Source organism: Ovis aries, chromosome 19, assembly GCF_016772045.2.
Source record: "Ovis aries strain OAR_USU_Benz2616 breed Rambouillet chromosome 19, ARS-UI_Ramb_v3.0, whole genome shotgun sequence".
NCBI lineage: Eukaryota > Metazoa > Chordata > Mammalia > Artiodactyla > Bovidae > Ovis > Ovis aries.
In genome coordinates this window covers 42,976,453-42,988,799 of record NC_056072.1, presented here as the reverse complement: position 1 = coordinate 42,988,799, position 12,347 = coordinate 42,976,453, and the positions used below count along the sequence as shown (strand labels likewise).

The 12,347-nt window shown below is 44.8% G+C and overlaps 1 protein-coding gene across 7 annotated transcripts; it reads left to right on the top strand.

Moving 5' to 3' along the window:
- Positions 1–2,314: 2,314 nt before the first annotated feature.
- KCTD6 (potassium channel tetramerization domain containing 6) lies at positions 2,315–12,347 on the top strand. 7 transcript variants are annotated; one of them, XM_060402289.1, is made up of 4 exons: positions 2,315–2,499; positions 7,415–7,577; positions 9,499–9,568; positions 10,929–12,347. In XM_060402289.1, the coding sequence occupies exons 3-4, from the start codon at positions 9,542–9,544 to the stop codon at positions 11,613–11,615; spliced, it is 714 nt and encodes a 237-aa protein (XP_060258272.1). In that variant the 5' UTR covers positions 2,315–2,499; positions 7,415–7,577; positions 9,499–9,541; the 3' UTR covers positions 11,616–12,347. The 7 variants fall into 7 exon arrangements, with proteins under 7 accessions (XP_060258272.1, XP_042091945.1, XP_004018404.1 ...); XM_042236009.1 differs by having other exon boundaries at positions 2,447–4,742; XM_042236010.1 differs by having other exon boundaries at positions 2,447–4,742; positions 7,368–7,577.

Here is a 12,347-nt window from a genome sequence, read left to right as displayed (position 1 = left end):
CAGATTCTTTACCACTGAGCCACCTGGGAAGCCCACTGAGTTTTTCAGAGAAAACCAAATATCAGATATAACTGTGATGATCATGCAGATAAACACCAGAGGCAGTCACATACTCGAAATGGTGACGCGCAGGTGAGTTTCCAAGGCAAGTGGTTATACTGGCAAAGTGTAGTACAGTTCAGTTCAGGTGCTCAGTCATGTCCAGCTCTTTATGACCCCATGGACTGCAGCACACCAGGCCTCCCTGTCCATCACCAACTCCCCGGAGTCTACCCAAACTCATGTCCATTGAGTCAGTGATGCCATCCAACCATTTCATCCCATCATCCCCTTATCCTTCTGCCTTCAATCTTTCCCAGCATCAGAGTCTTTACCAATGAGTTTTTCACATGAGGTGGCCAAAGTATTGGAGTTTCAGCTTCAACATCAGTCCTTCCAATGGATGCTCAGGACTGACCTCCTTTAGGATGGACTTTTTGGATCTCCTTTTAGTCCAAGGGACTCTCAAGAGTTTTCTCCAACACTACAGTTCAAAAGTATCAATTCTTTGGCGCTCAGCTTTCTTCATAGTCCAACTCTCACATCCATACATGACTACTGGAAAAACCATAGCCTTGACTAGACGGACCTTTGTTGGCAAAGTAATGTCTCTGCTTTTTAATACGCTGTCTAGGTTGGTAATAACTTTTCTTCCAAGGAGTAGGCGTCTTTTAATTTCATGGCTGCAGTCAGCATCTGCAGTGATTTTGGAGCCCCCCCGTAAAATAAAGTCTGTCACGGTTTCCACTGTTTCCCTATCTATTTGCCATGAAGTGATGGGACGGGATGCCAGGATCTTAGTTTTCTGAATGTTGAGCTTTAAGCCAACTTTTTCACTCCCCTCTTTCACTTTCATCAAGAGGCTCTTTAGTTCCTCACTTTCTGCCAAAGGGTGGTGTCATCTGCATATATGAGGTTATTGATATTTCTCCCAGCAATCTTGAGTCCAGCTTGTGCTTCATCCAGCCCAGCATTTCTCATGTACTCTGGAGCTGCTGCTAGGTCGCTCCAGTTGTGTCCGACTCTGTGCGACCCCACAGATGGCAGCCCACCAGGCTCTTCTGTCCCTGGGATTCTCCAGGCAAGAATACTGGAGTGGGTTGTCATTTCCTTCTCTGGGATGATGTACTCTGCATATAAGTTAAATAAGCAGGGTTGACAATATACAGCCTTGCTGTACTCCTTTTCCTATTTGGAACCAGTTTGTTCCATGTCCAGTTCTAACTGTTGCTTCCTGACCTGCATACAGATTTCTCAAGAGGCAGGTCAGGTGGTCTGGTATTCCCATCTCTTTCAGAATGTTCCACAGTTTATTGTGATCCACACAGTCAAACAAAGACTTTGGCATAGTCAATAAAGCAGAAATAGACGTTTCTCTGAACTCTTTTGCTTATTGTGAAGGAGAAATGGCAAAATCCCTGTACCTGATCCCACCTGGAAAGGGATGGGGATTTGGTTAGCCAGAAGTGAGTTCTGTTTGGAAGGAATCTATGTTTGGAAACCAATTAGCTCAGACTTTAGGTAATTCCCACTCTTGCAGCCTTGGCTTCCTTCGTGGTGAAATGAGGACAGTATTGGTGCCAGCTTCCTCTAGGGCTGGCTCCTTCAGTCCTCAGAGCCTTTGCACTGGTCGTTTTCTCTGCTGCCCTTCTCTCCATCTGGCTGTCTTTCCCTACTCCGCCCACAGACTGGAGAGGTGACCGTATCAATCCCACAGAGGGTAAGGCCAGGAGTCCTGGGACCACAGTTCCAGAGTCCAGATCTTGTATAGTCACCGTATCTGCAGCAGAGGCCCCCTCCGCTTATTCTCCATCGAATTCATGTACCTCCCAACATTTTATAATCATAACTTTTTTTTGTAGTCATTTTTTTGTCGGCTGTTTACTTGGGTCTTTAATGTTTCTCCTTTCATTAGGAAGCCCCTCCTTCTTGGTGACCGCTTTACTCGTCAGGCCTGGCACTTGGTTGGGATCCCTTAAGTATTCGTAAAATGACCGGAGAAACTAGGTTTGAGCCCTAGCGAAAAGTGCCGGGGGCTGGGCAGATCCCCCAGTGCGGGCGGAGGCGGGATGTCGGGCGAATTCTGGGCGGAGCGCGTGGGTCTGGGGCCCGAGCCTCGGGGGCGGGATCGGGCGTCGGGGCGGGGCTTCAGGGCTGCCGCGGAGCCAGCCTGAAGGAGCCGCCCAGGCTACGCCTGGTTTGAGTTTCTCCGGCCGCTCGGCCCTTCGGTCACTAGCCCGCGACGCCGTTAGGGGGCGCCCGCGCCTGTGGCGCCGTGTCTCCGCTGGAAAGGCGCCGCCCGCTCCGGGCGGCAGGAGCCGCAACTCCGGGCGCGGGCTCAGTCGTCCCTTCTGCCGCCGCCGCCGCCGCCGCCACCGGGCGCGGGCTCGCTCGTCCTCGCGCTCGCGCTCTCCGGCCGCCGGCGTCTCCCGGCCCGGCAGCCACCGCCGCCGCAGCGCAGTGAGTAGGGGCGGGCCCACGACGCGGAGGCCCGGGGCTCGGGAGGGCTGGGCTCTAGCAGAAGACCGCGCGGAGCGGCCCGGCAGCGGGGTTGAGGGGAACCCGGGCGGTGGCGGGGCCGCGCTCAGGGGACCTCGGGGAGTCCAGGCGGCGCGCTCCGGGGCTGGCACGAACCCGCCGCGGGCTGCCCGCGACCAGAGGCCGGCCTTGGGCGGAGGATCCGGGGCCTGCCCCGCTGGGACTTGCGGGTTCGGCGGACCCGGGTTTAGGGCTCGGGTGCGCGCCCCATGCCCGGGCCCCAAGTGTCTCCCGTCCCACGCCCGGGGCCCGGGTCGGGGTGGGGGACTCTGCCCGTGGGCAGCAGTGAAGCCGGGACGGGAGCACCTCAAGGTTTGCTGGAAGATGATTGATTGTGGGTGGTGCTTATTGGCTACAGTTTTCCTTATTTTAAAGCCCCCGGCAGGACTTCTGAACCCTGCCTTAGGGGATTTTTCTGCCCCAAAGAGGGATTGACCGCAGCTGAGTTCTTAATGCCCAGATTTGTGTGTGCCCAGGGCATTCTTAATGCTGGACGTCAGAGGTGATAAATGGCCGTGGTGGTGAGGAGCCCCTGAAGCACCTGCCGGGCTGGGCTGTCAGTGGTGGAGGCTGTCTGAGGGGTGGGACTCCAGAAACGAAGCAGAGATCCTTTTTGGATATTGTGCTGAAGTTATCATGTTTCTGCAACTATACCAGTTCTGGAACAAGTTGGCTACTTCCAATTTTAGGGCTTTGTGATAGAAGAGGTTTGAGTGCCCCGAGACCTGAGGTAACTTGGTTTGGCCAAGAGCGTTTGGGGTAGCCTAAGCGTGTCTTACCGTTTCCCCTTGGTATGTGCATTTTCTTTGCTCTCACAAACGCCTGAGTATATGAACGATTCCAAGAGAGGAAAGAAGCGAGGGGACAGCGTTTAGCACAGGACTGAGCCCAGGACTGAGATGTTTTCGAACAAACAGATGTGTAGCTAGGAAAAGGAAAATCTCTTTTTTAACCTGCATGGTTGGTAGGTTGAGACAACTTGCTCTTTGATCAGACCATACTAGTACTTCATTTTGCATAACATCATAAATATTAAGAATTGAGTGGTGAGGACCACCATAGATGCTGTTTCTAAGGTTCATGTCATTTAAATTTTAATTTGTCACAGTTTAAAGCATTACTACATGAAGAAATTTTAGAGTGAATCTGTGAATCACTGAACGTGTCTTGGATTGTGATATTTGGAGTCTATTGAAAATGGAATCCAAATACTCATTTGGATTTGGCTTTACCTTGGACATAATCCCGAGTCATGCTTTAGAGTTCCTTCCTTCTGTGATGAAGAGGTCAGACGTCTGGTGGTCTCTGTGAAAGCCAGATGCTCCACCTTACCTGTGGTTCTCCCTTGTGGGGCTCCAGGAAAAGGAGGACGGGATGAGGGAGACTGGAAGCACATTAAGTGCCCTCCTCTTCCATACTTGCCCGGTCTCCATGCCCACGCTCTGAATTACTTGTGTCCACACTCCGGTTTCTCAGTTCGCCACAGAAATTGTAAGGATGCTACTGCCAGTAGTGTTTCACATTTGCCAGTTTACCCATAAATTTTCGATTCATGATCTCACTTATTTTTTCTCCAAGAAGCAGGTGGGCAATACAGAGTGATTTACTCTGGGTCTTATAATTAGTCATGAAGCCAAGCTGGCTTAAGGATCCTCACCTGTGGCCTTTTCTCTCTCCTGCTCTGACCTGTCTATGACCTCAAACCCCAGGCCCCCATCTGTCACCCTGTAGGCCAGGTGTTGCCTCTGTGTTGTGCTTAAGTGGTACTGTTCCTTTTGGGAATGTGGTATTATTCTGTTTTATCTTACAGAAATTAAGGTAAGAGGGATGGTATGGTTTTGTGACTATTTGTGGTAGCTCTTCAGTAGGAAAAGTCACTTTTCAACCTAGAGCGCCTTTTTTGTAGACCACATGGAGAGGGCAGAGAGAAAAAAGGATTAGGTTTTGGATGAAACGGTCTGTTTGTGTATTGGTTATGGTCAAGCGTAACCTAACACCATAATCACATTCTCCTTCTGTGCCTGGCTACTTAAACCAGCCTGTATGTGAATGTTAACCCCAAAGACTCCTTTAGTTGATGAACTAGTTACTATAAAAAGTATTTCACTTTGAAAAGCTCCCACATTTCAAGAACAGAGAAATTCAGCACAAAGGTGATTTTGAAGGTATGTATAGATGGAATTTGTTGAGTTGTCTCTTCTGAATGCCAGCTACAAAGATTTCAGTAGAAAGGCGTTTTAAAAGGGCTACCTGGAAACTTAGGGAAGGAAATAGTTATGTGTTTATTATTTATTCAAGTTTGGAGGTGTGTATTGCAGTGTATAAGTTATTATATAGGATAGGAGCAGGAGTTTTATTCCAGAGAATTCTTAGTCTGTAGCAGAAATGATAAGCCCAGAATATGTGTGTTTCATTAGTTCATCATAACCACAAAGCCTGTAATTGAGTTCTGCTGTGGTGAGGAAAATGAGTTTCAGGGGTTCTTACGTTATTCTTTAAGTCATTCACTTATTGAATTGTGTGTTTTTCACATTTGCTAATGTAGAAAATTGTTACCAGTTTTTTTTTAAGGCTTTCCTAAATTCTTGAGTTTGTGTTTTCCTTAACATAATTATCTGCTAACATTACACTGTCAGAATTTATATATTAGTCATAATTAACCTTTGAAGCTGCATCTGGGTGAATTTTCAGAACTGCTTTACTTCCTTTGGGAACGGTCTGCTGGTTGTTACCACATGTATTTTATTTGCACCAAAGGTCAGATCTTTTCAGGTGAACTTGATTTTACAGGGTCAGAAGTCTGTTTGAATTTTTGGGTTTGGTGGCATTCAGAGAAGGCGATGGCACCCCACTCCAGTACTCTCGCCTGGAAAATCCCATGGATGGAGGAGCCTGGTGGGCTGCAGCCCATGGGGTCATGAAGAGTCGGACACAACTGAGCGACTTCCCTTTCACTTTTCACTTTCATGCATTGGAGAAGGAAATGGCAACCCAGTCCAGTGTTTTTGCCTGGAGCATCCCAGGGACGGGGGAGCCTGGTGGGCTGACGTCTGTGGGGTCACACAGAGTTGGACACGACTAAAGTGACTTAGCAGTAGCAGTATTGTTGTTTAAAACAATTTTTAGTAAGGCAAGTCACTATAAAGGAAAGATGTTTTTCATTGGTACCTTCATGATGTCTATTCCTGTCCATTTTTCTGAAATATTAGGTGTGTGTTTCTCAAATAAGACAGGCACATTTGATGCCCATTTCAAGAGCTTCCTTCTGCTGTCTGTCTTGTGGTCCTTCAATTTCTCATTAAGTCCTCCACTGCTGAGTGCCAGAAGGGAGAGAAGATGAAAAGCAAATGAATCATTTCTAATTGTTAGCAGCTCTGGAAAATGACTTAGTAGAAGAGACTGAAGCTATTCTGGAAATTCTTTTGCACTGTGTTTTATTTCGTTTATCTGCATTGTCTCTAAGATGGTCCTAACAGTCATCAGTTCAGAGGTTGATTATCCAGCTACTGGTTGACCAGGAATGCCCTTGCTTTTTTTAGTTTGTGCTGTATCTGAGTGTCTCTACAGAGGATGTTTAGAAGTAAGGCATAGAGCTAAAATGTAAATTAATCATTGCTATTTTTCCTGCTCTAGAGCTCTTAAGTGGACATTTTCATTTTGAGGGTACAGTTTAGTAGTTGAAATTGATAGTAACTTCATCTTATTTTGATGTATCTTATACAGAAATGAAGGGAAGCTTTTGGGTACTTTTTAAAGAATCATGGACTTATATAGATCTGCATAATTGCTTTCCTGAATTATTAAGCTTTGAGGTTTTATTACATCTTTGTACAGGAATAGAACCTTGCCTTTTGCTGTAGAGCAGATTCAGGAGCATCATCTGCGTGTGTGTGTGATTGCCCAGAAAGCTATCTTGTTTTGATTTAGCAGTAAAAAAGGAAGGATTAATAATGGAGAGTCCTTGCATAACAGCCGTGACTTTGATGATACTTGTTTCTTTGTTTGGTTTTTACTTGTCTTTGGTCTCCTTTTTTCTTTTTCTTTTTTTTTTTTTTTTGCATCTCCGATGTCTCATTCAACTATTTGGATATTTACAGAGTGGAGTTGTTTGAGACCGAAGATAGCAGTCTCAAATCACACTGGACAGTGAAGTGAAGTGAAGTCGCTCAGTCGTGTCCGACTCTTTGTGACCCCATGGACTGTAGCCTATCAGGCTCCTCCGTCCATGGGATTTTCCAGGCAGCAGTGCTGTGGAGTGGGTTGCCATTTCCTTCTCCAGGGGACTTTCCCAACCTAGGAAACGAACCCGGGTCTCCCGCATTGCGGGCAGACGCTTTACCGTGGGAGCCGTCAGGGAAGCCCACACTGGACAGTAGGTCCTTGGCATTTTGCTTCAAGGAAATTTTCCAAATCCATGATAACTGCTCACTTTGGCTGAGTTACTGTTATTTGTAAATAAACCCTTAGGTGGATAGCGTTATGTTAGGGGTTTTTAAGTTAATCCTTTGGATTTCTCGTTTCTTGGATATTATTCTTATAGTTTCTGTTGGAGGAAGAGGTTTGTGGAAAGATTTGGACTAAGAATCAGAAAACCCAAACTCCTGTTCAGTTACTTTCTAGCCATGGGCCCTTGAGCAAGTCTCTTAAAGTGCCTTTTCTCTGTTACATCTCCGGAAGTGGAAAGTGAAATTCACTTAGTCGTGTCTGACTCTTTATGACCCCATGGACTATAAAGTCTGTGGAGTTCTCCAGACCAGAACACTGGAATAGGTAGCCTTTCCCTTCTCCAGGGGATCTTCCCAACCCAGGGATTGAAGCCAGGTTTCCCGGATTGCAGGCGGATTCTTTACCAGCTGAACCACAAGGGAACCCCAAGAATACTGGAGTGGGTAGGCTATCCCTTCTCCAGGGGATCTTCCCAGCCCAGGAATTGAACCGGGGTCCCTTGCATCGCAGGCGGATTCTTTATCAGCCAAGCCACCAGGGAAGCATCTCCAAAAGTAAGATAATTATTCACATTCTGCTTACTGTATCAGGGATGTTGTGGGGGAGCCCTCAGCCCTTTACTTAAATTGTTTCTTTATTCTAGAATCCCTTTTCAGGTTGTCCAAACATTCCTGCTGAGTTCCATTGACACGAGCCCTTCCCCAAAGCCCTCCGTTTTCATGTTTGGCGTTGTTCTCGCTTTCTCCCTCAGCTCTCTGCCAGTCCATCTCTTATATAGGACCTTTGAATTCTGTACTTTAGTTGTTGCATCTGGCCCTTCTTCATAGATTGAAAGCCCCACCAGGGCAAGGACCATACTTTCCTGTTCCTGTGTATCTGGATTGCACATAGGCCCCCCCCCCGCCCCTTCTACCCTCCAGTGAATGTTGGTCGACTGAATTATTTTTGAGGCTGCCAGTAATGAACCCTTTGGGTGATGGGGAAAGGCCAGAGGTGGGCATCCTAGCAGAACTTTTGGGTGACTGACCTTTTAAATCGCTCAGTTGTTCCATCTGCTGATCTGTCTGTCGCATCAGTAACTGAATCAGGTGCACGTAATACAAATTGGTAAAAACCTGTTTCTTGGTTCTGTTACTTCAACTTCTGTTGTTGAAGTCAGTCAGAGGAATGAAAGGTTGTCATCACAGCCCTGAATTTGACATTTGTTCCATTTCTCAGCCTATAGCATGTGGAGCCCTACCTATACCCAACTGCTGAGTGTGGAGAATTAAAAACTGACCCCACAGTTGTCTGGTTTACATTTTAGCTTGTTTGCTTTGAAGAATTTGCAAGGTAGAGAAATGGATGCTTGAGGCTCTGATTTCAGCCCCTGCTGTGCTATGCAAATGTTCTCTACATGCCTGAGTGACCTTTTGAGAAAGAGCCTTTGTGATCTTCTGTAGCCAGGGCCTGTTCTGGGAATTAGTGTGCCAGATTCCTCTAAAAGTGGGAAAAATGAATCCGTTACAAAAAAAAAACAAGACCAAACAAACAAACAGTGCTTTTCCTGGTTAAATACCCTTAAGCCCATGTTTCTTATTGTCTCTTGCCAAAGCTTTTGAAATTTGCCCTGGAGTTTGCATTGCGGGGTGGTTTGGGGATTAATGTGTGTGAAGGAGAACTGACTGAAGCAGTTCAGGAGCTGAGAAACTGTTTGTTTAACTGCTTTTGAATTGTAGATAAAAATAAAATCAAAGTGGCATCATGAATATCTGGGTGTTTGTCAATGTCTTCAGGCTGTCCCTTCCTAAGTGCCAGCCTAGTGACTCTCATGATAGATTGGTAAGGTTCTTTTCTGCCCCAAATTGTGCTCTAATGGTTCGGCATTTAACTTGTTTTGTATTTGTTTTGATTACTGTAGAAAATGTATCATTATTAAAAGTATAATTAGGTCTTCTGTGTTCCAGCAGAGCTACATTGCTGGTGTATTTCTCTTGCAAGGAGACGCCAGTGTCTTGGAGGTCTATGGTTTCTAATGCTGTTACTAAGATGTTTAGTTTTATGTAGCTGAAATGCTTATGAAGAGTTTACTATTTCCCTCTGTTAACCTTTTCGATAAGGATCGTCATAGTTTTGTACCAGATAATGTTGTAGCATTAATCATAATGTTCTCCTGCAGGAGTTCTAAAAATTGAATTTTCAGAGAAGATAGGTAGAATTTGAATAACTGGTTTACTCCCTAGACTCTCTACCTTCCTCTCAAAGTTTAGGATAACTCTTTCCTCTGTAAACATTTGCCAGTCTCTTAGGTACCCATTGTGGTAAGGATGTCGGGGGACCCCTAGAAGACCTTTGGGAAGTCGTTTCTCCCCTAGATCTTTGCCTTAGAACAAAGAAGAGTATTTATCTGGTGTTCGGCCTGCTGTTGGGTGAGAAAACGTTACTTCTGTTTTCGTGGTGATATGCACTGTCACATGTCTTTTTCTCTTCCCTAAGTTTCCCTGGAACCTGGGCTCCCCGAGACGCAGCACTGGAGCAGATGGATAATGGAGACTGGGGCTATATGGTGAGAGGCTTTTGAGGATGCATTTTGAAGGCTGGCAAATTATTCCTGTGTGTCTTTTCTCGCTTCATATGTAGTCTTAGCTATAATGCATCTCAATGAGAATGGAACTTAGCGATGGTACAACCCTTCCCTCCCTCCCAATTATTAGTTTCTGTGTATTTTGGGGTGTTTTAACTTTGTTTGGTGTTTTTAAGTAAGCGAGCTCAGCGTGGACTCTCCATGTAACTTTTAATGATCACTGTTCTTTTGGTCTTGAAGTATCTTTCTCTTGAGACACTTCCTTCTTAGAGTAATGACTGTTAATGAATGTGTAGTAGGTGAGACAGGACACTTTCTTGTGGTTGGCGAGGTTAGTGGTTGCGAAGATGCCGCCTTGCCCACTGGCACTTTTTTTTTTTTTGCATGTGCCTGTGTCTTCCTATTTATTTTTTTCCTTTGGTAAGAAGTATTTTATTTGCATATTACCTATCTTTACCTGTCTTGCTTATTTCTTAAGTATGGTTTTAAAAGCCAAAGATATGTCTTATTTAGAGAAGCTTGCTTTTCAAAATTAAAGGTCAGATTGTGACATTAATGTTACAAAAGTGATTATGCTATCAGATTATGAAATTTGAAAGCTGCTATTAGCCTTTGGGTATGTGAGAACCCACTCCAGTCTTCTTGCCTTGAAAATCCAATGGACCGGAGCCTGGCGGGCTGCAGTCAGTGGAGGTGCAAAGGTTGGACATGACTTAGAGGCTGAACAACAACAAAAAATATGAGATTGTTTTGACCAAACTGTGTATTTTAAGTTAGTATTTGGCACTATTTCTTCCATGAAAAGTTGAGATTAAGTCCACATAAACTTTTATTTTTAAAATTTCATCATTTCCCTCCTTATGTTGAGGGGGAAAAGATGAAAATATTGAAAGTAGGTATCTTTATGTTATTCAATCATTTATATTCTGTTTTATGTTAAATTGAGTTAAGAAACATAGAAGTCTTTTTTTTTTAATTGGGGGAAAAAAATGAGTGTATTTTAAGTTTCTCTTCCTCTTCCCATAATGTACTCTAACCTGAAAACCTCTAGACCCTGGGCCTGAAATTAATGGCTTCGGAAGTCATGCCCTTCTTTCTCAGTGTAAGGCTCTGAAGCGGTGGACATATCTCTTTTTTCTGTTGAAAGCGAATGTTAGATCCCTTCATCTGGGTGGGTTTCTCACTGAAACTAAAGCTGTTTTGCATCAGTGGCTTGCTGGATGTGCTGTAGCCTGAATCTTTCGCTTTGCTTGTTGCCACTAATTTTCTTAATTTGTCAAAGTTAGGCTTTAAGAAAAAAAGTCTTTTTTCAGATGACTGATGATGTTTTAAACAATTTCAGATGACTGACCCAGTCACGTTAAATGTAGGTGGACACTTGTACACGACGTCTCTCACCACACTGACGCGCTACCCGGATTCCATGCTTGGAGCCATGTTTGGGGGGGACTTCCCCACAGCTCGAGACCCTCAAGGCAATTACTTCATTGATCGAGATGGACCTCTTTTCCGATACGTCCTCAACTTCTTAAGAACTTCAGAGCTGACCTTACCCCTGGATTTTAAGGAATTTGATCTGCTTCGGAAAGAGGCAGACTTCTATCAGATTGAGCCCTTGATTCAGTGTCTCAATGACCCCAAGCCTTTGTATCCCGTGGATACTTTTGAAGAAGTCGTGGAGTTATCTAGTACCCGGAAGCTTTCTAAGTACTCCAATCCGGTAGCTGTCATCATAACCCAGTTAACCATTACCACCAAGGTCCATTCCTTACTAGAAGGCATATCAAACTATTTTACCAAATGGAATAAGCACATGATGGACACCAGAGATTGCCAGGTGTCCTTCACGTTTGGACCCTGTGATTATCACCAGGAAGTCTCTCTCCGAGTGCACCTGATGGAGTACATCACAAAGCAGGGTTTCACGATCCGCAACACCCGAGTGCACCACATGAGTGAGCGGGCCAACGAGAACACGGTGGAGCACAACTGGACTTTCTGCAGGCTGGCCCGGAAGACAGACGACTGACCTCCCGCCCGGGGGAGGCTCCTGGAAGCGGACTTCCAGGACGTCCAAGAGGCTGACCTTTTTTTTTTTTTAATCACAGTGTGAGATTTTTTTTTAAATATTTATATTTATTTGAAGGCATTGGGGACCAGAAGGAAGATTTGTGCTTAGCAGACTCCTCTATATTTTGTTCCCTTCACCCCAAGTGTGCATGTGCCTCTTCCGAGCCTCCAAATACCTTTTTTTTTTTTTAATACAAAGAAGTCTGAAAATCATTATGGTCTATAATGTACCCTTAACAAAGCTTTTTTTTTTTTTTTGCAGTGCTAAAATGATTTCTGATTAAATAGTCCCTAAATCAACTAGAAGGCTAAAAATGCAGGAGTGAAAGAATAAACAGATATACTCATGATGCCTTGGGGAAAAATCAGAACATCATGTAGGGTGACCTAGTTTTCAGACCAATAAGCAGTATTGTAATATTAAAGGAAAACTATTCCAATCATGTGAAAGTACTTGTTAAGTACTGCTTTTTACAGTTATGACAACTGTTTCTTTCTATGCATATAAATCAAGCAACCAAATATCTGTAGCCATGGAGATGTCTGACTAGAAATATTTATATTGGATTCTGAATACAAAACGTCCCTGTGGTGGAAATCTTAACTTCTTATGCCTGGTGCAGTATAATTGTCAAGTGGTACTGTCTACCAGAAAAAAAATAAAAAAAAAATAAAAATTGAAATATGAGAA